We start from the raw sequence: 24,301 nt of genomic DNA on the forward strand, positions 1-24,301 counted from the left end.
ACAACAATGCAAGTCAATAGAGAGCATGCACAGAGAGGTATAACAGTGGAGGAGGGATGGGGATGTTGGTGTGGAGGATGGAAATGATGGGAAACTGACTCTGCATCCTGTTTTTCTTTCAGTATTGTTTCCTTCCCCACTTGACCTGGACCATGGGGGGCTTTACGTGTGAATGCGTGTGAGCACTGGAAGGTAAAGCGCAGGAACTATGGGGTGTGAACTTCCACCTGTCTCAAACTTGTCAATCTAACTTGTGAACTTAACAATACAGAATAGAATACAAACACTAATGATTTGTTCTGTTTTTGTTCTATTTTTCTTCTGCACCTTTGTCTTGCTCTTGTCAAGCGAGCAAAGCATTTCTTGAACTTGAAACTGAAATTTGTTGCAGCACATAGGAAGAGATTTTCTTAGCTATGGACTGTAGCCAGGTCATTTTTCACTGAACACTGCATTGAAAGTTCATAATGTTAAAAGTTGGTTTATTGTGCAAATCTCCTCACTTTGAGCTCCACTATGCTCTTGTTGTCCTTAGAAGTGAGCTTAGGGTCCTGGAATAGCGGGTCCTCCACATAGATCATATCCAACTGTTTAGTTGAATAGCCGTCCAGGACAAATGACACCCTGGTGATGACCGGCGGCTGCATGCCCAGTTTGACCAGAGAGGGTGTTGTGCACTGGATGGAAGTCTGATTTTCACCATACACACAGCTCTGGTGGAAAGACAGGTGGGACAATAGACAGATAAAAATGCATTAGACCACTGTGGAAATGCAGACACCTTTCAAGATCATTTTAGTTCATTGAAAAAACAGAACAAAACCAAAACCATAGCAAACTACTTAGGTACTCTGGGGAAAAAACACTTTCCTTGTTAAACTCCAGGGTGTTTCTTTTATTAAGAAGCTTACAAGCTCTGATGTAAGGTTGCAAGGAATTAAGATAATAATGTCTGGGTGATCAGAGACACATGTTCACAAATAAAGGAATCCAAGTTATTTGTAGACACTATATCAAAATATATCTTACTTTTTCCAGATTTATGTACTATTTCTTTTCTCTGTATCTGACTACAGAAGAACCATTCAAATGATCCAATTTAGATTTATGGAAATCTATTCTCAGCTTCTTCTTGTGACTTAAAACAGTGTAAAAAAGAAAAAAAGGGCCATTCAAAAATAGTCCAAACTGCATAAAACCAACTCCCTTTCTTGACTGCTCGCTCTAAGCTTAACCTTTAATGATACATAAAGAGCAGCAACCATTAAAAAACCACAACAAATTGATTTTTGGCACCTCTCTGACCCAGTCTTTAAAATTACAGACACACATCTGCACGCATGCAACTCTTCAACTACTCTTGATACTTGGTACTGGGTTAAGCTCTTGATTCAGTCACTCTGTAGAGCAACGATGTAATAATTCTTCATTTGGGAGCTTCTCTTACACTCAACACATTACATGGGACTGTGCCTGCTGTCAGCCACTGCTGTGTTTACACGTGTAGCCTAGGGGCACAACAGAGTTTTATCCTTTGTTGGATTCCACCCACATAGGCCTCACAGCTTTTGTGCTCGCTAAGGCCCCCAGTGAGAGACAGACAGCTTGGAAAATAGAAAACAGCCCTTTGAGGTGTGGCAGTTTCATGTTGTTTAACATTAATAAAGGTATCCAACAGGGATTGAGACACTGAGGCTGACATCTCCAGGCAGAGATCTAAACACGATGTGGTTGACTTAAGGTCTAAAGCTGGACTTTGTGTCTTTGTATATCCATATGATGTTGCACGGTGTGCTTATATAAGGGAAACATGAAATGTTAGAGTGCCACAGACTCACGTAAGGGAAATCCACTGCAAAGACAGTACGACAGAGGTCAGCACTAACCTACTACTATGCTGAACATCTGCATGTTGGTTTCTGTACATATCACTGCAATTGCAATACTAATCTGAAAGTTTTTCACATGCCTTCACATTTAAGCTAATAATGATTACACAATGATTTGCTAACTTATCTTCTCCCTGTAACCATGCTGTTTTATTTTTTGGACTAAAGGAGACAACACTGGATTTAGGTTTATGTCCAGACTCCGGTACAGAGGTCAAGCTTAGAGAATAAAAGAAAGGGTTTAGCCATTACACAAAGCAAATACCCATGCAAGTGACAGAAAGCCGTTAGAAAGTGTGATGGCATTATATGCTTCCATGTAGGTGCTCACAGAACAAACCATATTTGCTTGTCTGTGTGCTGAAAGATCAATGTTGATATTTGCTCTTTGGTAATGATAGACTGTGTTTATCTTCTGGGTTACAAAAGTAGATGTGTCCTTGAGAGCAGGAGTGGGAGGTGGAAAAACACCTGCTGTGCAGGCACACGGATGTTTTTGTGAGTCTTTACTGTCATTTAATGAAGTTCTTTAGGGACACAGAGACGCACCACAGAGATTTTTAACTTCTATTTATACAGGAAGTGAAACTCTTGAAATAAAGAATCTCTCTTGTGACAGTGTCCAGGGCCAAAATGGGTAGGATATGCCATGGATGGTTTTTAGTTGCTCTAAAGCAATAGTGCAATTTTTCCCCCCCTGAAAAACAAAGAAGCATATTTAACATCCTTTGTATTTTCAGCCTTGAATGCCAGTTATGTGACACTTAAAGAGACATGTCAATAATCATTGAATAATCACTGAGTAATAGCATAACAAAGAACAGGTAGACCACAACAGCCAAATGAAGACTAAAATTCAGCAGCACACGTCTGTTCCACGACTGCCATGCTTTTCTGACTGAATGAGATGAGGAGAGCAGTAACAGCATAGAATAGAGCTGATTTAAATCAGCATGAGATGGGTTGCAAAGCAGCTTGCAGATGCACAGTCTTATGATAATGGATCATGTGCCATGTTGTTTATATGTTTGGCTCCTCCCATTACAGCTAGGGTGTGTGTGTCTTTTTCACTCCATCCTCCAAAGTGTGTGTTTGTGTTGCTTGAGACAGATGAAGACTGCTGACTGACTGATTTGAATAAGTGCCAGAGGCTGGATTGGATGATTGTATGGATAGACACCTTACCCCTGGTCTTCTCTGCACCTAACCAACAGCCAGCCAGCTGCTAGTAATTTTAAGTATCTGTGTGAGAATACTGGACTAAAACCTTAAATGAATACTGCAAACAGTTCACAATTATTTCAGTGGCTCCCAGTTAATAAACAGTAGGCTGGGTTCCCTATACTGTAAGCAACAGGGAAACCTGAATCAGCTCCAAGTGCACTTTAAATGGGACCTATTATCATTTTACTTTATTTCTGTCTGTGTCTAGCAGTAATGTAGCAATGCAGAGCCATAAAATGTCAATGATATTTTGCAATCTGAAATTATTACGTGTGAAAAAACCAATGGTGATGTGAAATAGACAGGTCCGGAGATTTTTTCTTTTTAAACTTTAAGGCAAACAATTGAAGCAACTGCCAATGAGAGCAGGATACTGGTGATTAGCATATCACCTGGTAGTACATACATTAGAGGGTTATCTATGCAACTGGAACCTGGAATAACTGCTAGTGACAAACCGTCATCTTCAACGCAATGGGAGATGAGTGACTCACTCCCTGTGTGGACTGTTTTTTCTTATCTCTAATGATCTTGGCTACAAGATGGTGGCGTGCACGGACGCAGCGGCTCACTGCTCTTCACGTTTTGTGGGTTTTTTTAATCTATCAGTGAAAGCAATCATCTCCATGGGTGTGGGCAAAGAAATCGCCATGCACCCGCTATTCAAATCATTTGTTCTCAAGGAGCAAATAATCAGAAGAACTATAGAATAGGCCCCTTTACACTTTAATATTTTCAGTGTATTTTCTTCACAATGGGAGATCTGAATTCTTAAGACTATGACTTGAGAATAAAGAACCAGCGTTTTTCATGGGGTTAGACCAGTTGGGAAACAATGTATTATGGAGTCAGTATAGTTTGTTATATGTAAAATCACTTGGCAGACTGGCTGAAATCTGACTTCTAACATACTGATTGATATCTGCCTCCCTGGAGAGGTGCTCTGACTGCAGGAACAGCAGTATTGTTGAAGTGTGGCTGAAACTTCCTCACACATTTGCCAATCTGATTCCCTGGTGAGTCGCCCAAATGGACACATACAAACACATGCAGAGGAAATGTTCATCTGCAAATGCTTAAACGCAGACATAAAGTGCACAAACACAATCAAAACACAAAAAGCAAACATAAAGTGTGTGTTAGTGTGTGAGGGTAGCTCCCAGGTCTCATAACAAAAGCAATCCAATGCGCCTCTCTCGTTTACATATCAATAAGGAGCGGACAGAATAGGACGAAGGGCAAACCCCCTCCTCCTTGCCTCCCATGGGTGCAGTGAAAGGAAAAATATCCTGTGAATTAGTGGAAACTGCAGTCAGATTCATTGTTTGGTTGATGTCTCCTCTTATTTAAGGAGAGAAGGTGACGGGCTTTAAGTTGGGAGCAGCTGTGAATACAATTGCTGGGCAAGCTGGACAGCAAGTGAGCCAAGAGGTTTACTGTGGGGTGATGAGAGAACCAGCGATCCCAAAAACCTCTGCTGTCCCCGAAGGATCATTAGTGTAACAGCCTGTGAAAAAGCCAAGTCATAACGGAGCTCCCACGTACAAAAGTGCTTGTCACATCAAGAGTGATTTATACCGGAGCTGCTTCCTACCACACTGCGTTGTGCGGTCATACACTTTGGGTTTAAAGACTTCACTTCAGCTGCATCTTTGCTCAGCTTTTTAGTGTCAGTTTTATTATTTCTTATTTTGCCTTTTATATAATGCATTTTGCACCCCCCTAAGACACTCTGTCTTTTTATATATGCTCTTACTTATCTCTTTTCAGTTGCTGAGCTGGACTACACTACATTAAATATGTTTATCTATAATATAATGAACTCTTTGCAAGAGTACTTTATGGGTTATCAAATAAACATAAGTTTATTTGAAATCCTCAAAATCAGGTTTTGGAACTGTTTGATATGTTTTAACCCACAGATTGACATATCTGGCATTAATTACCTGTTTATTGTTGACAACAACTGTTTTTTCTTGATAAATGGCTGGTACCACTTTTATCTTACGGCCTCATATTTTAGCAACAGCGCAGGTCTAACAGGAACAAATACTTTCAGACACCTACCAGCTGTGGGGGGCCATGGGAAAGTAAAGAAACTCTGTGAGGCATTCAGGTGTCAGCTGGAAGGATTATTTCCTCCAGGATGAGATAGGAAGAGGCGTCTGACACGAAACAAGCCAATCTGTGAATTCAGGCAACAGGTGTCTGGCTGTGGTGAAGCCTCCAGTTAAACCAAACTATCTGTGATGGTGCAGTACAGCAAAGCAGTCCTGGCATCATGAACTCCACTCCCCGAGCTTTGTGTTAGGAGCAATGTGAAAATTCACAGATGACATTTTGCTGGGTTTTTTTGTGTGTATATGTAGCCTCCTTTGACTTTGTGACCATGCCAGCTTTTCACGATGGAGCATAAAAGAAATCTCTTTGATGTTTGTGGGAAAGCTGAGATTGGCTGAGACTGGGCTTTACTGGAGATCTAAAGGCCAGATATCAAGTCAACACTGGCTGTTTTTTTATGCTCTGGCTCTAGCTGAGACCCCTAAATCTCTGCTGTTGGTTTCTCAGTAGGTCTTGGTTTTTTTCTACAACCTGTTTTAGTGTGAAGATCTCAGGGCTGAAGATCTCATCTGATTGGATGGCAGGTTTTCATTCTTTAACAGCTTCCCGGACACTAAGCTGATCACATGAAAACAGTTCTAGAGTCATGACACGCCGGCTCACATTACTCTTGGCGATAGAAACTTCTGTGTTGTCCATTTGTGAACGATCCGTGCAATGAGACACAATGAGACTTACAATGAGACACTTATACTGTCCTTTCCTAGGCTATGGCTTAACCCATCCCGTTTACTGGAAAGAATTTAACAGGCGACAGCTGGAGCCCTATGGGGCATGATCCCTTCCTAAATCATTAGTAATAATAGCCCTTTTTATACAAGCATTTCACTTCATGCTTTCTCTTGCCCTTTCCAGGAAAGCCTGAAATTCGTCTTTGCTATTCTTTGGTCTGTTATTCCGGTTCAAAATGAACGATAATCTCTGAGGTCGAAGGTTCACTTAAACATGCCTTCAGTCATCTTAGACACACACACTGTCACAAAATGTGTTAATACCTTTAAAGTGAACTAGACCATGACCAACCGCATATAAGCTTCCATTACCGTAGGACCAGGTGACACATAAAAAACCCCTTTAAAAAGCAAAATGGCCCTACACATCCCATAAAACTACAGATGAAATTACAGCAGTCACATTTGGCTGTAACAATTTGCTACAAACTGAAACTGATGACTGCATTTTTCAAAACTGTAATTCAGCAATGTTTGTTTTTGATGTGCACGTGAAGTAAAACGTGATTTAATTAACTAAACAGAGATGTGGCATCACCCACTGGTCAGTCAAAAATCTACACCCCTGCTAACTGTTCACACAGGGTAGAAAATTAAAAAAGCAAAGCAATGTGTCGACAAGAGAACAGAGAATGTCAGTGTAACTCAAAAGGCAAAATAACATGAAGTAGGCAAATCTTGGCACGTGAAGTGGACAGATTGTCTTTTTTTCCCCTCATACTGGATGCTAGAGAAACACTAATGAAGAAAGAAAAATAATAAAGGAATTAAAAAAACCAAGAAAAAACCTACTGTCTCTCAGAGGAACTCAGTGGAAGTTCGCCAACAAAATACGCAGTGATAACAGCTACACTGGGAGGTCCGTCTACTTGATGGATGAAGTAGGAATAGGAACTAGTAATTTTGGATCATCAGGCTAATTTCAGAGTTGCATCTGCTCATGCTGTTGGTGTGTAATGAAGCCTGAGCTCCCTTGAGACCCATCAAGTGATGACCTGAACGCAGGTCAATGACCAGAGAAAGGGAAAATGAAAGATGAGACAGTGCAGACTGTGTGTGCGTGTGTGTTTTTAAAAGTGTGACAGAAAAACAAAGACAGATAAAAGGATATTCTGCCACTAAGATTTGAAATGGAGGTCTTATTCCATTAGAGTAGGTGTTTTGTTCAGGTATTCGTGTGTATTTAGCAAGCTTATTATTATCTCCTGACTGAACCTGCAGGAGCGTTTCAGGATAACAGATAACATCATTACACTTCTTGCCCTTAAACCGCCTCCCTAAAGCAAACAACACACAAAGAGACAGGGCACACATTCCCTGTGTGAAAGGACCTGTTTGTTTGTTTTGAACCACCAGAAAAACACGCCACGTTTAGTCTCAAAGAACATTTGCTAGAACCATTTTCCAACCGATTATGCAATTGGAGAAGTTACAGGAAAGTAAGAGCAACAGTTTCTGTTTAGTTTCAGCTGGCAGGACAAGAAGAGGTTAAACTTACTTAATTTACTTTCTCTCTTAAAGGAGAAAAAATGGTATCATTTTAACAGCAACTGCAATGAAACCCAAGCCGTGAGACTGTTATCCAAGTGCACTATGAGAGTGGATCAGAGGATCAGTAAGTTCACATCGTCGGAAACCACGCTGGGTAGTTTATGCGGTCAGCACTGTTACTTCAGACAGGACTGAATTATTCTGGCTGCAACATGAAAACTTTGCTAAGACAGCAAAACACTCGCCAAGAAGTTTTTTTCCCTTTCTCTCGCCTGTGCTTTACATTGAAGATCTTCATCTTTTTGCTGGGAAGTGAAGCAAAACTGTCCATCCCATTCAGTAACATCATCCATAAAAACACTCTGACTTACAATGTGAAATAGTTTGAATGTCATTTTGCAGTGAACCACAGTGTAACTGCACTGGCACTTCGGTGAGATGTCCTAAATGAAATTATATAATCTCAGCTGCACACATTGTGGACAAAGTCATTTTAATAACCTGTAGCGTAATGCATGGATAGCGTAATGTCTGCATGGGTAAGTCAGAGCAGTCACAACAATGTAGAGGGTAAGTGGATAGCCACATTTCACTTTCTGATGATGACATTTACTTGGACCCAGGCAGACCCTCAAATACTCTCAAATGCAGGAAGTATAACACTAAGGCCATGTGGACTGGTAGAAAAAAAGTGCATTTAACCTTAATGATTACATTGTACAGCTTCCCTCTGTTTTAAATATGATCCTCTTGTTCAGGTGATATAATATATGAGCTATAAAATGTCATTTATCAAGAGTCTAATGGGCCGGATTAGTCAGTAGAAATGTCACTGTAACTCAAACCAGTCCCTTGCCTTTGACTTATGACCTGGATGACATTTTATATACATTTAACAACTTCTTAAGGCTTTTATAATTGAGATACATCAATTTTAGCAATTTTAAAGGGCCACAGACAGCGTGGTGAAAGACGTGTGTGGAGGTGTTGTATAATTTAAAACACCTCCAGGCTTTCACTGTAAAGTGGTGCGTGTGTGTACGTGTATGTGTGTGTGTATCACTTTCGTGCAATAAGTGGAATAAAACCTGACGGAGGTGAGGTGAGCCAGAGCATCCTAAAGGCTTTGCTTCTGCTACTGTGCATGAGTCAGAGGTTGCAGCTGGATCCTGCAGATCAGACTGTGGATTTTCCATTTCCTTTCTTCTCATGTCTGTCTGAAACTTTAGCTTTTTACTATTGTGGAGAAATCTTTTTTTCTTCTAAGAGGTTTGTGGAAGCGTGGGTATGCATAATGGCAATACCATGCATGTGATAGTGAGGCACTGGAATGTTTATTTTTCTCCATTTCGCCTGCTGCTGTTCATCATGTGATTTAATGCAGCCCAGGATATGAGAAGCCTCAAGACCTAAACTCAGAAACGTAAATTAGGAACCAAAAGGTTTACATGACATATTCATGTTTACATTTTCATGATTTTTTGAAAAAACCACATAGCTTTAAACAGTGGCTTTTTTCTATTATGTTGAATTGACGTTTGAACTGATGTACAAAAACAAGGAAGGAGAGGTGGCCATCTCCAAAGTATCATCATCTCTAGACTGTATTTTTCAAACCAGTGGAAAACCAAATTTCAAACTTGCATTTCTTCATCTACTTAAATATAGATTCACTGACAACTCTCATTTTAATGTTTAAATCCGAATTGTACTTACCACATGGAAGGTCTCAGTATTCTGACCAATGGAGACAAGCATCATGGGTTGAAGGCCGGACTTGAGGAAAAAACCGTGAGCCGACACTGTGCAGCCTCCGCTACAGTGAGGTGGGAGAGAAAGGATATTAGCATTAGCATCAGAAGGGGAAACAGTAGAATCCTACAGGGAGTGACCAGCTGTTAGCGTTAGCAGTTTAGCCACTCATCACCTCCCACTCATTTCCTACTGCTGTAAAAACTAAAGCATTAATTGGCAGTCGAAACGCCAACTCACTCTTTCGTACTTCATGTTGGGTCAAGAAATATATGTCTCAGCTTATATTCAGTGGAAATTTGCTGAGACTGCAAACTGATATCCAAAATAAATACAATTCCACTTACAAAAAAAGGTGGGATGCTCGGTAAAATTTAAATAATAACAGGATGCACTGATTTACAAATCCCAAACATATTTTATTCACATTAGAAGATAGAAAAGGAGAAAACGTGAGAGGAATGTTTTACCATTTCTGTCAGATTGAGGATTCTAGCTGTCCTGTGTTTGCTTTGTTGTACTTTTTGTTTTATTAATTCTCCAAATGTTTTCAGTAGGGGAAGGGTTTGGACTGCAGGTAGACTGTTTCCATACCCATACTCTTCTGCTATGAAGCCATACTGTTCAAATAGATGCAGTATACATTTTACTGTTGTCTTGCTGAAATAAGCAAGATGTTCCCTGAAAAAAAACATTGTCTAAATGGGAGCATGAATTGCTCTAAAACCTGTATATACCTTTCAGCATTGTTTGGTGCCTTACCAGATGTGCATGCTGCCAATTCAGTAGGCAGCTGCTCCACCTAACCATCAGGCATTTAAACTGAGGAATTATAACAATCCTCTTGGTCTGGCCCATGTTTCCAAAAGGAATTTGAAATTTTGATTTTTCCCCACTTTGCCTCAGTCCATTTTAAATGAGCTTTGGCCCAAGATAGCAGCCTTTCTGGATCATGTTCATATATGGCTTCTTCTCTGTATCACTGTGTCGCTATCACGACATGGTGGTGAACTTTGTTCACAGACAGTGTTTTCTGTAAGTGTTCCTGAGCCCATGCAGTGACACCACTGCATCACTTATCACAATTGAAGGTGTAGTATTTTGCAGATGGGTGAAACCCTGCCCGTCTACACTTCTAAGAAACTCTTCCAAGCTCTAAGATGCTCTTTTATACCCAATTATGATAATGACCTATTGCCAACAGACCTAATTAGATGCCAAATTATTGTATTGTATTACTATAGAGTATTTATCTTACAATACAAAGCCCCTTGAGGTGACTGTCGTTGTGATTTTAAGCTATATGAATAAAACTGACAACTGCAGTTGTTTCTTTTTAGCACCACTTACATTTCCAGCCTTTTGTTGCTCCCATTGCAACCTTTTTAAGACATGTTGCTGCCCTCGAATTCAAAGTGAGCTAATATTTTTTGTGAAATAGTAAAATGCCTCAGTTTAAACAGCTGAAATGTTTTCTATGCCCTACTGTGAATAAAATATGGATTTATGAGATTTGTAAATCATTGCTTCCCAACTTTTTTTTTTTTTTTTAAAGAAATGGGCTTAAATATGTAGTAAGCAGTTCAACTCTGGCCATCACACAGATGTGGCTATAAATGATATCAGAATTCATTATGAATCATTTGAATGACTGTTTTAGATATGAAAAAGGTTTTTTTGTTGAAAAGTTCGTCAGAGCCTAGGAAGAGTAGCTACAGCTATCGCAGGGGCCAATGGGGATCTTAATAAACTAAACTCTAACCTCACAAAGGAGCGTGAGGGCTGGATGTTGTTGATGATCGGGTCTTGGTTGTAGGTGAACTGCATAGGGGCGCGGCGCTCCACCGAATCCACTGTCAGCTTCACAGTTTGGCTTGAGAGAACCGCATATGGTGGCGTCTTACAAGTCACCATGTTGGATGACCAGCTGATGGTGGTGATAAAGATGAGGTCAGGGTGAGTGAGTAAAAACAAATGATGTATTGGGTTTTTTTAGTATGTACAATGGTAAGCATTGTCCAAGAGGCTATTCATGCGTTTTTCTCATCGGTCCTGCAGGTAATTCTGCTTGTAGAGCAGAAAAAAGTATAGAATGAGGACAAGAGCAAGAAAAACAAGAGATAATGAAAAAAGATCATTTAATTTTATTAGCCTTTCTGCAAAGGCTAATGCTAGGCAAAAAAAGTCTCCCTAAAATGAAAGTAATGCTAAGGCACAATAAACACTTGTATATTCTTTTCTGATGACATGAAAAAAAAAAACCCTCCCCAAAAAGCCCACAACTAAAAAAGCTAACTTGAAATTATCCATACAGACAATATATCTGTGTAAGCCAAACAGAAAACAAAGGTAGCATTAAGAAAAAAAGAGTGATCGTACCTCTGAACGTTGCAGATTGCATTCCCTATTGTCACCTCTCGCTTGCTTCCCGTATCCAGGTTTGCTCCTGTAATGGTCAGCATGGTGTTTCCTGACTTTGGCCCAAATGTTGGGAAGATGTCACTGATCACAGGGTCCTACAGGTAGAGAAGGAGACAACCACCAACTTTTTTTTAATCTGGCATTGACATTAACATTAACATGTGGTATGAACACTACTGGACTACAAAGTAAAGGTATGAACGTACCCAGGATTTATGAAGAACACATGGAGATTTTAGTGCTCACGATATCAGATTTTCAGATTTATCTAGCTATCAGATCTTCTTCCATGTTGCTGCAATATCAACTGAATGGTGTTATTAATGATGGAGGGTAAACTAAATATTTACAAGAGCTGGGTTTTCTCCATATTTATCATATATCATGTTGAAAGAGGAGCTCTGAGTTTGGGCTCAGGATTTTGACATTGCTACTTTGAAAATTAGGCTTAAAATTTTCCTTTTTGATAAAGCCTATAAGTTAAGCCTGGCTCAGGTGGCCCTGAATCCTCACTTAATTACGCAGCAATAGGCCTAGGCTGCTGGGGGCTTCCCATGTTGCACTGAGCACTACTTTTTCTCAGATCTTTTCACTCACCATGCATATGCGTTATTCATTTCTCTGTGTCCACAGTGTGTTTTTTGTCCTGTCTCCTGCCCCTAAACCCCAAGCAGTTGCAGGAAATAGATGCCCTCCCTGAGCCTGCTGGAGATTTCTTCCTGTTAAAAGAGAGTTTTTCCTTCCCACTGTTGCCAAGTACTCGCTCATAGTCGTCTGATTGTTGGGGGTTTCTTTGTATTACTGTTGGGTCTCTACCTTACATATGAATTTATTTATCGTGAATATGAGTAATATTACAATTACATAAATTATTATTTTCAATATATCAAGTACTTGTTCATGTGATCATCAGTGATGGATTTCTGAGGCGGTTTGGAAAACTTGAGAGCAAGTTAACTTTCTAGCAGTGTACAAGAAGTTCGGTTGATATTTTAGGACAGCTTACTTGTCTGACATTTCTCACCCCAGGGAAATTAAGCAGTGATGCACCAGTTCATAAGAGTGCAGTTATCACTACCCATTTGTTTTGCACAAGGCTGTAGCCCAAGATGCATTTTAATAACGGGTATGTATAAAGTTTGTTACCCACTCTGTGGGTAAAAAATATATAGTTTTTGAAACTGACTCTAAGAATCGTAGGAACCGAAGAATTACAAATCAATCCTAAACAGTTTTAAACAGCAGCTTTACCATCATCAAGTACACTTGGTAACATGTGATATCACCATGTTCCATTTTTACATGTCAAGAATCAGTTGTAAAGTACTGAGATTTTCAAAACAGTGATACCAAAAAGAAGGAGAAAAGTAGTCTTACCACAAAATTGAAACCCTTGAACTTGGTCACATTTTGGCCACTGGTGACCTTCACAACGTCTCCTGATGGGGTGAGGTTCCCATTAAACACTGGGGAACAGTGCATCTCAGTCCACCTATAGCCAACCCCCCCCAAACAACACATAGATCAGGCATTATACCCTGCCAAGCCAGCCGGCATTTAGCTTAATTCAATGATCATCCACTGCCTTGCAGGAATGCACAAAGACACAATTTTCATGGGATTGTGTGGGCAGTGTTTTTATTTTCCCCCCAATTTGTAATGAGGTTGTTTGTAGCAAAAGGGTTCTTCTGAATGGGACATGGCCCCAGTGGATTTGGGAAAGCGGAAAGTCTGCATTCAGCGATTTTTCCCAGCAATTTTTCAGTTAAGGGAGTCATGTGTTGAATGTTGCAGGCTGCAAAAGAGTTAAGGGTGGGGGTGTTTGGGGCTTCTTAACATTCTTCCTTCAACACAATAACCCCTAATAAATGTGCTCTCCCCCTATAGGACACCAGTGTAGTGGTCCCTTTGTTTCATAAACACTCACCACTTAACATACACTCTGGCTCTCCCTTTTCCTCTAAAAGGTGGCTTTTCAGATACTGTGCAGAACCAGTGCTGTTTGAATACGTCACAGCAGGCCAGTGCAACTTGCACAAAACACATGCACAACATTTATTAACACTCCCATCCCCAAAAAACACTCTTTACCAAAACACAAGCATACCTGTTGGAGTTTTCTTGCCTGGACAGTTTACAGGAAGCCCCTGCCACCTCCACGGTTACCATGGAAGCCTTGAAGTTCTCTGTCTTGTCGAAGCCAAAGTTCTTGCCACAAATCGTCACTACAGTAGAGCCTCGTATTGGTCCAGAGGCTGGACTAACCTAATGCATTCATAAAGAACATATTTTAAACAATCCCTTTGACATTTTTCTTCCCATAAAATTGAGATGTGGACCCTGAACTTAACAGACATGTGCAATACTACAAATATGTTCTGAGATGAGATGTAGAAAGTAAAGAAGTGTGCAGTTGAATTCTGAACTTAATTTTCTCCATTTCTAAAAACTGCTCAATACCAAGCTTTTTCAACTAACTGGTTTCCTTCTTAGAAAAAAACAAAATAAACACACACACACACACACACACACACACATGATTGAGCACATGATGCAGAAGAGTAAGTAACAACACTTAGAAGGTAACAACCAGGCAACGACTGCTGTGCAAGAAACATCCACTCAGCTTTTCTCAGCTTTTCTGGATTGAGGCCGACCCTCAAGCAAGACCTTCAAGCACAAAAGGTGCTTTTAGAGGTACATTTAGGGCAATGGAGGTCAGCTGCCATTTTTGTGTGTGTGTGCGTTTAAATGAAGGCAGAGTAGCAGCATGGAGTGTAGCATTAAAGTCAGAGAGAATGGAATCCAGCTGAGCTTAGTTGAGTCTGACAATGCCAGAGCAGAGTTTAGTAGTTCAGTGCAGCTGTAAAACGTTTGCCTCTCAGGAAGCACCTTAACCTTCGTAAGTACTATACAAATACAGTGCAAACACGTGCAGATGAAAGGCTCAACAGACAGGTTACATGAACAGTATTTGGCAGGAGAAGAGTAAGAGACAGTCTGTGTAAGGTATGAACACAGCATGGTGTGATTGTATGATACATGGTTAAGGAAACACAGTCAGGAGAAGTTACTTAAGTTTGCTTTTTATTTCAGAACCACTGAAGAACATATAGAAGAAACCTAAAAACTGAAATATCAATGAGCTTTAATAGCGCTCATTTTGGATGACCAAATCATGCCTGTGGCTAATGATGAACACGCAAAACATGCACAACCTTTGTGTACTGTGGTTACCTTGGTAATCTCAGGTGTGCAGTAGTCCTGGGTCCAGATGGAGGAGGTGCACTCACTTGCTCTTGTACAGCGTCCATCACACCAGCCACATTCTGTCACTCTTGACGACAACAAACACGAAATGCATGTGGTCAGCTGACCACAGCCGGGGCCAATTAAAGGGACCTTAGTGATCTAGGTGGGCAGAATTCAGAACAAAAGAACTTAATATAAAAACAAACAAACAAAAAAGGCACAGGCGCATTCCATAATTAGTGGTTTACCTTGTTTCCTGTGGCCATCAGAATGGCTCCATCTGAATGGTCAGCATCGAGCAGTGCTACACTGGCGGTGACAGGTCTCGAGTCCAGGTGGATGTTGACATGGGGAGAGGCAAATCGGGAGAACAACACCTAAAAGAGGGAAACATTACTGCAGTTATCCTAAAGGGGTTTCAGTTCATACCGATGTCTGTCATATACTTAGATTAGATTAGATTAGATTAGATTAGATAGAACTTTATTAATCCCTCGGGTGGGTTCCTCTGGGAACATGCCTGTGACAGAGTAAAAATATAAGTATGAATATTTTATAAAGACGTGCTAAAATAGTATGGGCATATTTGTTGGTACCAATAAAGCAACTATTAATCCTGGCATAATATTCACGTTTTAAACAAAGTTTAATTCAATTCAATTTTATCTTTATAGTACTAAATCGCAATAATAGTCACCTCAATGTGTTTTATACTGTAAGGCAAAGACTCTACAATAATAATCTAACAAAGTAACAAAGTATTTAATCTTAATTATCAACACAGGTGTCTTTGAGCTTTTCATCAGACATTCAGCTTACTTTGGCTGTTGCTTAATCAGGTATCACTGTATGCAACATACTGAACATTAACCAGAGAAAGCAAAGGAGACAGCTGTCTGTGGATCTCCGACAGAAGATTATAGATATTAAAGGTTAAGACTATCTCCAGAGGTTTTGTGCTCCTGTGACCACGGTTGCCAATTTTCTTACAAAATATAAGCCAACCTTCCAGGATGTGTACAGAAGGAGAATTACAACCCGGGTTCATCAGAAGTGATAGTGTGGATGGTAGAAGAAGAGTAAAGAAAGCCATTCAAAATCTTGTCACTATCTGATCACCCCATCCTCTGCATGTTAAACAATAACGGGTTCCATGGAAGACGAACCAAGCGGGCTCCTCTACTGACGGAAAAATACAAAAAAGTGAAACTGCATGTTGACAAACCCCAAATTCCTTTGGACTGAGGTAAAAGTGGTGATTTTTTTTTCTATCAGCTTTAACAAAGGACACCTAGTGTACCTACTGTGAACATGGAGCGTCAGAAAGCTTAGCCCCAGGTTGTGGGTCCTAAAACAGGATAAGGACCCACAACAGAAAGCTAAAAGCACTCAAGAATGGCTGGAAAATAAACACTGGACTACTTAAATGGCCCTCCATGAGCCAGGATCTTAATCTTCTATTGAACATCCATGGGAACAGCTGAAAATATGCAGTGTGGAGACACTACACTGGGCAAGACACTTTACCCTACTGCCTACTGGAGTTGGCCAGAGGGGCCTCGCTTCTGTCAGTCTGCCCCAGGGCAGCTGTGGCTACAACTGTAGCTGCCTCCACCAGTGTGTGAATGTGAGAGTGAATGAATAGTGGAATTGTAAAGCGCTTTGGGTGCCTGGAAAAGCGCTATATAAATGCAATCCATTATTATTATTATTATTATTATTATTATTATTATCATTATGGCGTGTTTGCATTTCTTTAATTGTATCAAATATTTAACTGAATCAGAAATCAAAAATAAAGTCAGATATGTGTTAAATATGGAATAAACAACACGAGATGGCAGTTACAAGTCTTTTCAGAGATGGTACCAACCAATTTGTTCACGTCTGTATAACGACAACATCATCATCACAGTCCCAACTCTGGTACTGCTTATATAATCTGAAACTGACTGCAACATGTATCAGAAGAAGAAGCCACCCGGAGACGATTATCAAACAAAAATGTAGCCATTCAAAATGATCTAGTAACAAGAGTACTACTTTCTAAGAGAAGATAGAAACAGGACTTAAGCAGTTCTCTCTCTTTTTAAAAAAAACAAATGTACAACAATACATTGCGTTAGCACCCAACACACACCTCCCACCACTAGCCAACCCCCATTTTTTAAGCAATCAGCACTCAAGTCAGATCAGGACACCTGATAAGTAGGTGGAGGTGGAGTTATTTTCCTTTGTCACCTCTGTTTTTCATTATTGCTATATTTATTCATAACAGGGGAAACTTGGGAAACATTATATGAACAATAGCAACGCTGGAAGATTGACTTTTTATTGACATGAAGGAAAACGATCCAGAATGTGTCATCTTTCCTGAGGCAATTCTTCATTGGATTTTGGCTCACTTTAAAAGATCTATTGTGCAAAGCAGAGTTGACACACACACTCTATGTATACTCGAAATTTCCAAAACAGGAACTTCACATGTGTAACCAATGGTAATTATAATCTGTCTTAACCTAATATACCAATGGGAATGGACTCAATATAAATGTTATTAGCTAATTTCAGAAAATCTAAATGGCTGGACAATTATTTATAGCAGTTTGCAATATAATTACCAACACAACATGTGTTAAAATAAATGGAATGCCACATTTCCCCAATTGATTGTTTCGGTTGAAAAAAAAAAAAAAACCCAGCCCAACAAACACCATTATACATTTTGATATTTTCTCTAAGAGCTACGTGTCTGGAACATTATTTAGTAAACAAAACGGCCGAGTACCCGTTTCACTAAGCCTATGCAAAACACAATATCCACAAAAGAGTCTTAAATTAACTCCAAAGGTTTATCATTAACATGATTTATGTGTATTCAAACACTAACAATGACACAGTAATGAAACTATAGAAATCCGTGAATGGAGTGGGAAGTTTGCTTACAACAGCTGGACTCTGAAAAAACATGGTGTCCTCATACTGAAGCTGGCATTTTTTCATCTCCTGAAAAACTTTAGTGACCATTTGATCTAAATGTCTCAGATTTGTCTTTTAGCCACATTTTGATAGTCTGGCAGTACTTCATGTACCCTGCCTTTGTACCAAGGCACTTTTTTCTACCCTTAACATTCCTCAGGGATTTTGGAGATTTGGCAGATTTGTCGGCAGCACATCCGAGAGACAAATCTTCTGTCCCAGCACATCCCAAAGGTATTCTTTTGGGTTGAGATCTGGTGACGGTAAAGACCACTGTGAGTACAGTGAACTCACTGCCATGTTAAAGTAACCAGTTTGACTAATGTTTGAGCTTTGTCACACAGAAGGAGCCCATCAGAATATCTACATACTTAGGTTGGCAGTGGGCTTTGAAAAATGCTCACTTAGTAATAAGGGGGCCAAAGTCTGCCGCCTTTATACCACCATGAATATCACCAATAACTGGCGATACAAGCAAGATGGATCCATGCTCTCATATTGTTTATGTCAAAACCTGACCCTATCAACCTGATAAGATAAGAGACTTATCAAACAAGGCAACATTTTTTCAGTCTTCTATTATTCATTTTGCTGAACCTGTGTCAACTGTATCCTCAGTTTTGTGTTCTTAGTTCTTAGTTGTTATTAATCTCTGCGTCTCTTCCACAGCATGTCTTTTGTCCCATTTTCCTCTCCTCGCCCCCAACTGCCCTTCGCTGAGGCTGGTTCTGCTGGAGATTTCTTCCTGTAAAAAGTGAGTTTTTCCTTCCCACTGTCGCCAAAACACATATAGGGGGGTCGTCTGATTGTTGGGGTTTTCTCTGTGTTATCGTAGCTTTACCTCACAATATAAAGCACCTTTAGGCAGCTGTTTGCCTGAATTGAAGTGAAATAAATGTAATGGGTTGCTGAAATGTGACTGGCTGATTAGATATGAACATACCATGTACCTAATAAAGTGGCCAGTCAGTGTATGACACCCCACTGCTGTGAATGCACAGTTTTCCAAACGTGGGAAGCCAGGGGATTTTACAGATCCTTCCAGTGCTTTCAGGTGCTGCGGCCATAACCTCCAAAAGGTGATGGATGGTTAGAATTAATGCTTTTGACACTTTTGACAATCAGTTAGCTTGATGCTTGCAATACAATTTACTGTACTTACATGCAATACATGACCACATGTCATCAAATATGAACAGAGCTTCAAGAAATGATCGAAAGCACATCAATTTTCCCCACACACGTGCACACGCACCCAACACCTGGAACACCATTCATCACTTGTGGTTATGCTGCAATTACAGACCTCGCAGCAAGCTGCACAGAACAGGGTCTCTAATAGGGTGTGCGGTTACACCAGTGCCATTAAACCTTTTAAATAATACACTCACCCACCTACACACATTTTTTTCCACATCAACTCTGCAACACTATTTATACTCAAAAAAGAGAGTTGTGGTATTGGAAACACAACAAATCATGTCCAGCATATCTCCAACACACTGACAGGGCCCTGCAGGAACAAGGGCTGCGTTATAGCTGTCATTTCTGGTTCAGTACAAAAAAAGTTACACAATGCACTATTACACAGTTGCTTTGCATTTACACTGTTGATATCCAGACCTGGTTCAGTTGAAGCGCTCACACAGAAACACTGTTACCTCTATCAATCTGGACCTGACATGTAATGACTGGCTAACCATACTTTGTTGCCTCGTTTGAGTTTGGTAAGAGTCCCTCAATGAGAAGTTACTGCAAAACGAGAAAACAAACATGAATAAATCAGTAAATCTTCTGTCCGTTTGTGTGGGTCAGTGTCCTGTAAATCCCTACAGTTCTGTGCATTGTAAATTTTAAATGTGATTTTGTTGGTTGGCTGATACACGGCTTGCCCTCGCCCTCACCCTCAGAAATGTCTGGTTTTCCTGCATCATTCTTCCCACTGTTTGGGCCTCATGATCAACATTAGCTTTGTATCATTGAATATAATAGGTAGCTTTCCTCTGGGGACAAGGCCATACAAGAGGAATCTCTCTGGAGGGAATGGCGGCGTAAATTACAGCTTATTGTATTAAGCAGGCAGGGGGGAAATTTGGCCTATAAACACAGCTACTGTGTTATTCCCACAGTGGCCTAACTGAAGTCGAGGGAAACACTTCCTGAGCCAGAATGGAGTCCATCGGGGTGAACAACACTCTTTCTTTCACTGCCTCTACCCTATGCTCCCTCTCACCTTGTCCATTGGGAACAACCAGGAAACTGAAATACATGAAAAGTTGACATATTCTTTCTACCGCACTAACAATGAAATGAACTGCTATAGCAAAGACGACCACCTCTCACAGCTTCTTGTCTTGTTGTTGCATAGCTTGGGCTGAGACTGACCAGGTGGCCAGAAGGTCATCAGTTCAAATGTACGCCTTCCCAGTTTAGGACTAGAAAAGCTAATGAGCCAATGAGCCAACAAAATTTTCATGGTAAACACAAAGTGGTTAGAATAGATAAACGGTGAAGTGGGACTACAGTGGTTTGGTTCCAGGTGGAGACACAACCTTTTGTGGTTTTGTTAGGAATAACATCTGAGATACCTGATTTTATGACCCCTTGTGACAAAGGAGCAACTGAAATAGCTTTGAAGTAGTTTGTGTCAAAATCAAGTGCATCTAAAATTCACAAGCAATGTTTGCACCCATACATTTCCCACCTTTGTGACTAGAAAACCAGAGTTTCCCTCGATGTTTTATAGGGAAGGTGCTTCTTCTGCTAAAAAATTGATTGATGGAAATTTTTAACCCACAGCAAGCAAGACTGTTGCACTCCACGGGTTAAAAGTAGGTAAAAGCATGAATGAGAGAAGATCAATCCAAAAAGCAAAAGGTTTACTCATCTTTTTTTTATGATCTTACAATATCTTCCTAATGATTTTCACTAAGTTTTCTTTGTTCATTTGGATTTCATGCCTTGGAAATATCTTTTAACCACTATTCCTGATCAGCGTCTTTCCCTCCTGACTGTTGACTTTAATGTCCCTCTTTGGTCCGTTTTTAGAAAAAGATATTTGTACGCAATAACAAATGAAATGGCGAGCTTTGCAGTGCAATACAGCTGGTCTCCTCTTCAGACTTTTAGCTAAAACAATGAACCACATCCAATTCAGGCAGCCACAAAAACGCAAAAACAGAACTGAAGGAGGGGCTGGAGTGGTGGTGTTTGACGGTACAGAAACGCATAGCAACAGCTGCACGGGACGCTCAGGGAGTAGAAATGTGGCGTGTGAGAGAACGTGTCAGTGAAACTCGCCGTTCACCATCAACGTGTCGTTCGACTTGTAAACCCCCCTCACGCCCCACTACCATCGTCTCTACCCTTCCTCCATCCTGCGCTGCCTTTCCGTGCAGCTGTCAGCCCTTTTTTCCACATCTTTCTTGCTGTTCTTTTCCATGCGTCTTCTCATTCTTGTGTTTCAAAAACACGTGAGGTAATTTAGTGTTTACTTTATGCATTTCATTCCATTTGCCACAGTTTTTTGTTTTTATTATTTTTTACAGACACACCAATGCACCACTTGCTGCACTTGCTGTATTTTCAGCTGCAACCCTTGCATGCATAGTTTTATTGTCCGAGTAAATGACTTCAGCACCACAAGAAAACTGAAAGTAGCTGCAGATGGTGAGTCACAGTCCAAGATGCAACTACACAGGCTTGTCATATTGACTTAATTAAACTGAAAGCCAAAATGTTATGTTTTACCTTGATAATCTGCCCTTGCATGACTCTAATTAGCTAAAGTACCTCTTACAGGCTAAATATTCATTTGAACTTCAGGTGCATTGGAATTAAATACTAAATGACTGCATGTGGTATTTATTAGTCTTAAATGTGATTCCTTTTAAACTTGTGTTTTTGTACTTTTCTATCAAGGCTTAAAGTTACGTTGTATGCATTGTGTATGCATTACCAGAGTAGCGACCTCTTTGAGGTGTGTAGCCACAAAAGTACTGTTAATTTTTTGTGTTTTTATTGCTGCTAGCTGTGCTTATAAGGTATGATTTTGAAAGTATATTTAACATAATTCTCTGAATTCTCAGAGAAAGTTTTAGCTTCTAGTTTGTTAGATCACAGTCTAGTATTAATTTATTGATATTTCATATTTTACTAATTTTCCGTAATATGTGTAACATGGAGATTGTGGAAACTACTTGCTAACCAGTGTAGCTAGCATTAGCTGATAGTTTAGCCCTGCTGTTCAAATATGGCCATTTCTGGCTTAAAAACATCTGGCTCTATAATTCAAATCACACATCTTTTAAGAAAATTAAATTAATAAACTGAGGACCTTGAAATTCTGCCTTTCTTTTATAAAGTCATCCAATAACATCCTTAAAAAGAATGACCAGAGGCGTGGAATCTACTGCTGGTCTGAGCACTAATAGCCTAAATAGGGACGGTATTTGCTCAGATGACTAGTTAGAACATAGAGTTCTTTGAAAGCTCACTGAGCATAGTTCAAAGGTAAGCAAACTGTGAAAAACTGGAAGATTCTGGAGCTTGCTGATAGTTTCCCCTAACCTGCTTCTAGTTAAGACACCTGGACTTGTTTTCTCTACTGTGTCTCCTGCAGGACACTTTCACCCGACATCGATCAACATCCTGGCACATTTACATGAACAGTGAGATAGGGAAACTGCTTTAAGATTATAAATGCAGGCCTGTAGAATACATTGCATGCATTTGACAGGCAAATTAAGACACTGACGGTGACTTGTTTACCTGTATTTGACGTCCATCAGCAGTTCCTAGGTATACCACAGCACGACCGTGGACTGGCACCACAGTAATTGAGGTCACCAAGGTGTTTGTCAAGTCTTTGTGCCAGTATTCTAACCTCTGGTATAACTGGGTCACCTGTAGGCGATATGTGCTCTCTTTTCCTTCGTGGATTCCTTCATGGGGGTCGCAGTCATCTGATGAAGTCTGCAAAGAAACCACAGGAGTCAGTGGGAGAAAATTTCCTCTAGCGTGCCACAATAATAATAATATACATGGACATAATAGTGGAGAAAGTACTTTTTGCTGTGGTTAGAGACATGATACTGATAGGATATATGATGTAGCCAAGAAATGTCAAATACCAGTGTGGTCATGTTCAACAATGAAAAACATCCGATATGGAACATATAATTAAAATCAGTAAACTTGGATAAGAATGAAAAATATGGCATAACCATAAAAATCTGATTACCAGAAAAATAAAACAATATACTTTTAAGCGAGATCTGATCTCTTTGTCCAAACAGATTCTAAAAAACGACTTGTTATATAATATCATGTTGAGCTATCTTATTTCATTTCTGTTCAGTTGGGGGAGGGTCAGGAGCCAAAACCTCCTAAGCCCACTCTTAGCTACTCTTTCATCAAACCGAGCTCGTAATGGAGGTCTCAGTGTGATAGTACCTCTAGGGCAAGTACATGCTTTGTTGAACAGAGGTTTGAGGACTGGAAGATTTCATGGGAAACAGTGAGGAGATATTCATGCTGTTTTTCATTCCATGTGCAGTTTTTTCTCCCTCCAACTGGGAAACCCCACTTTTTCTCGCTTTCTCCACCCTCCTCCTGTTTTTCTTTGTCCTCGTGAGTTTAGAACCAAAATCTGTTACTCTCTTAGTTTGCAAATGCTGCTGGGTTGTTCACATTGTTGTGTCTGGAGCCTCTGGAGCATACAGTGAAAGCACGGACTGAAGCCAGAGTTGGATTCAGGGTCTTTTCTCTTTCAATAACCACCCCCCTCCTCTTACTGCCCAGCGCTGCTCTCACTGTTCGGACTCTTGTGTTTAGTCATGGCCTTCTGTCCTAGCCTCGGGTTTCATTAATTATTAATGACCCAGAGAGTGGCGGGCCTCTTGTGGCTCTTAAGGTCCTTGACCTGGCTGCTTGACCAGACCTCCACTTTCTGTTGTCTTCTCAACTTCAGTGGTTGACAACCTTTTCTTTGTAGTCACAAAAATGGGCAGGCCGTACAAGCAGAATGATTGCTGAAACTTGTAGACAGTCTCAGTGCCTCGGTGTGTACAGCCCTAACAGTTAACGTCTACCACTTAATGCCACACAGAAATGTTCATGACTTTGGTAGTGACCATTTATTGTGCACAAAAGGGCAAAAATTTAATTGGCTGCCTCCAAAACTGCTAATCACTTACAGGCTCATTATCCTTTTCTGGTTCTATCTAAAGTAAGCTTGGGTTGTTATTTGCGGTGTGTGTGAAATATGCTGCATCATTTGTTTAGTGTCAAGCTTTGAAACTCGGGAGAACAATGGTGAAGTAATAAATCTGAAGGTTTTTTGTTCAATTTCAGTGATGTTACTTAAACAGAGATAAACAGGACCTCACGGAGAGGAAGGCAAGGAAAGCAGAAAAACCTGGCTGACTTACAAGCATGCTG

At 40.2% G+C, this 24,301-nt stretch overlaps 1 protein-coding gene across 1 annotated transcript in view; it reads right to left on the minus strand.

The window, feature by feature from the left end:
* Positions 1–24,301, minus strand: part of met (MET proto-oncogene, receptor tyrosine kinase) — a 70,072-nt gene that overhangs the window by 22,538 nt on the left and 23,233 nt on the right. Inside the window, exons 3-11 of the mRNA XM_026174709.2 lie at positions 22,631–22,834; positions 15,130–15,258; positions 14,867–15,040; positions 13,737–13,894; positions 13,007–13,121; positions 11,588–11,724; positions 10,971–11,135; positions 9,173–9,272; positions 504–713 (exon numbers count right to left, since the gene is read on the minus strand). Coding sequence (XP_026030494.1) covers positions 504–713; positions 9,173–9,272; positions 10,971–11,135; positions 11,588–11,724; positions 13,007–13,121; positions 13,737–13,894; positions 14,867–15,040; positions 15,130–15,258; positions 22,631–22,834 — 1,392 coding nt within the window. The remainder of the gene's footprint in view (positions 1–503; positions 714–9,172; positions 9,273–10,970; positions 11,136–11,587; positions 11,725–13,006; positions 13,122–13,736; positions 13,895–14,866; positions 15,041–15,129; positions 15,259–22,630; positions 22,835–24,301) is intronic.

Source organism: Astatotilapia calliptera, chromosome 7 (genome assembly GCF_964374335.1).
Source record: "Astatotilapia calliptera chromosome 7, fAstCal68.1, whole genome shotgun sequence".
Lineage (NCBI taxonomy): Eukaryota > Metazoa > Chordata > Actinopteri > Cichliformes > Cichlidae > Astatotilapia > Astatotilapia calliptera.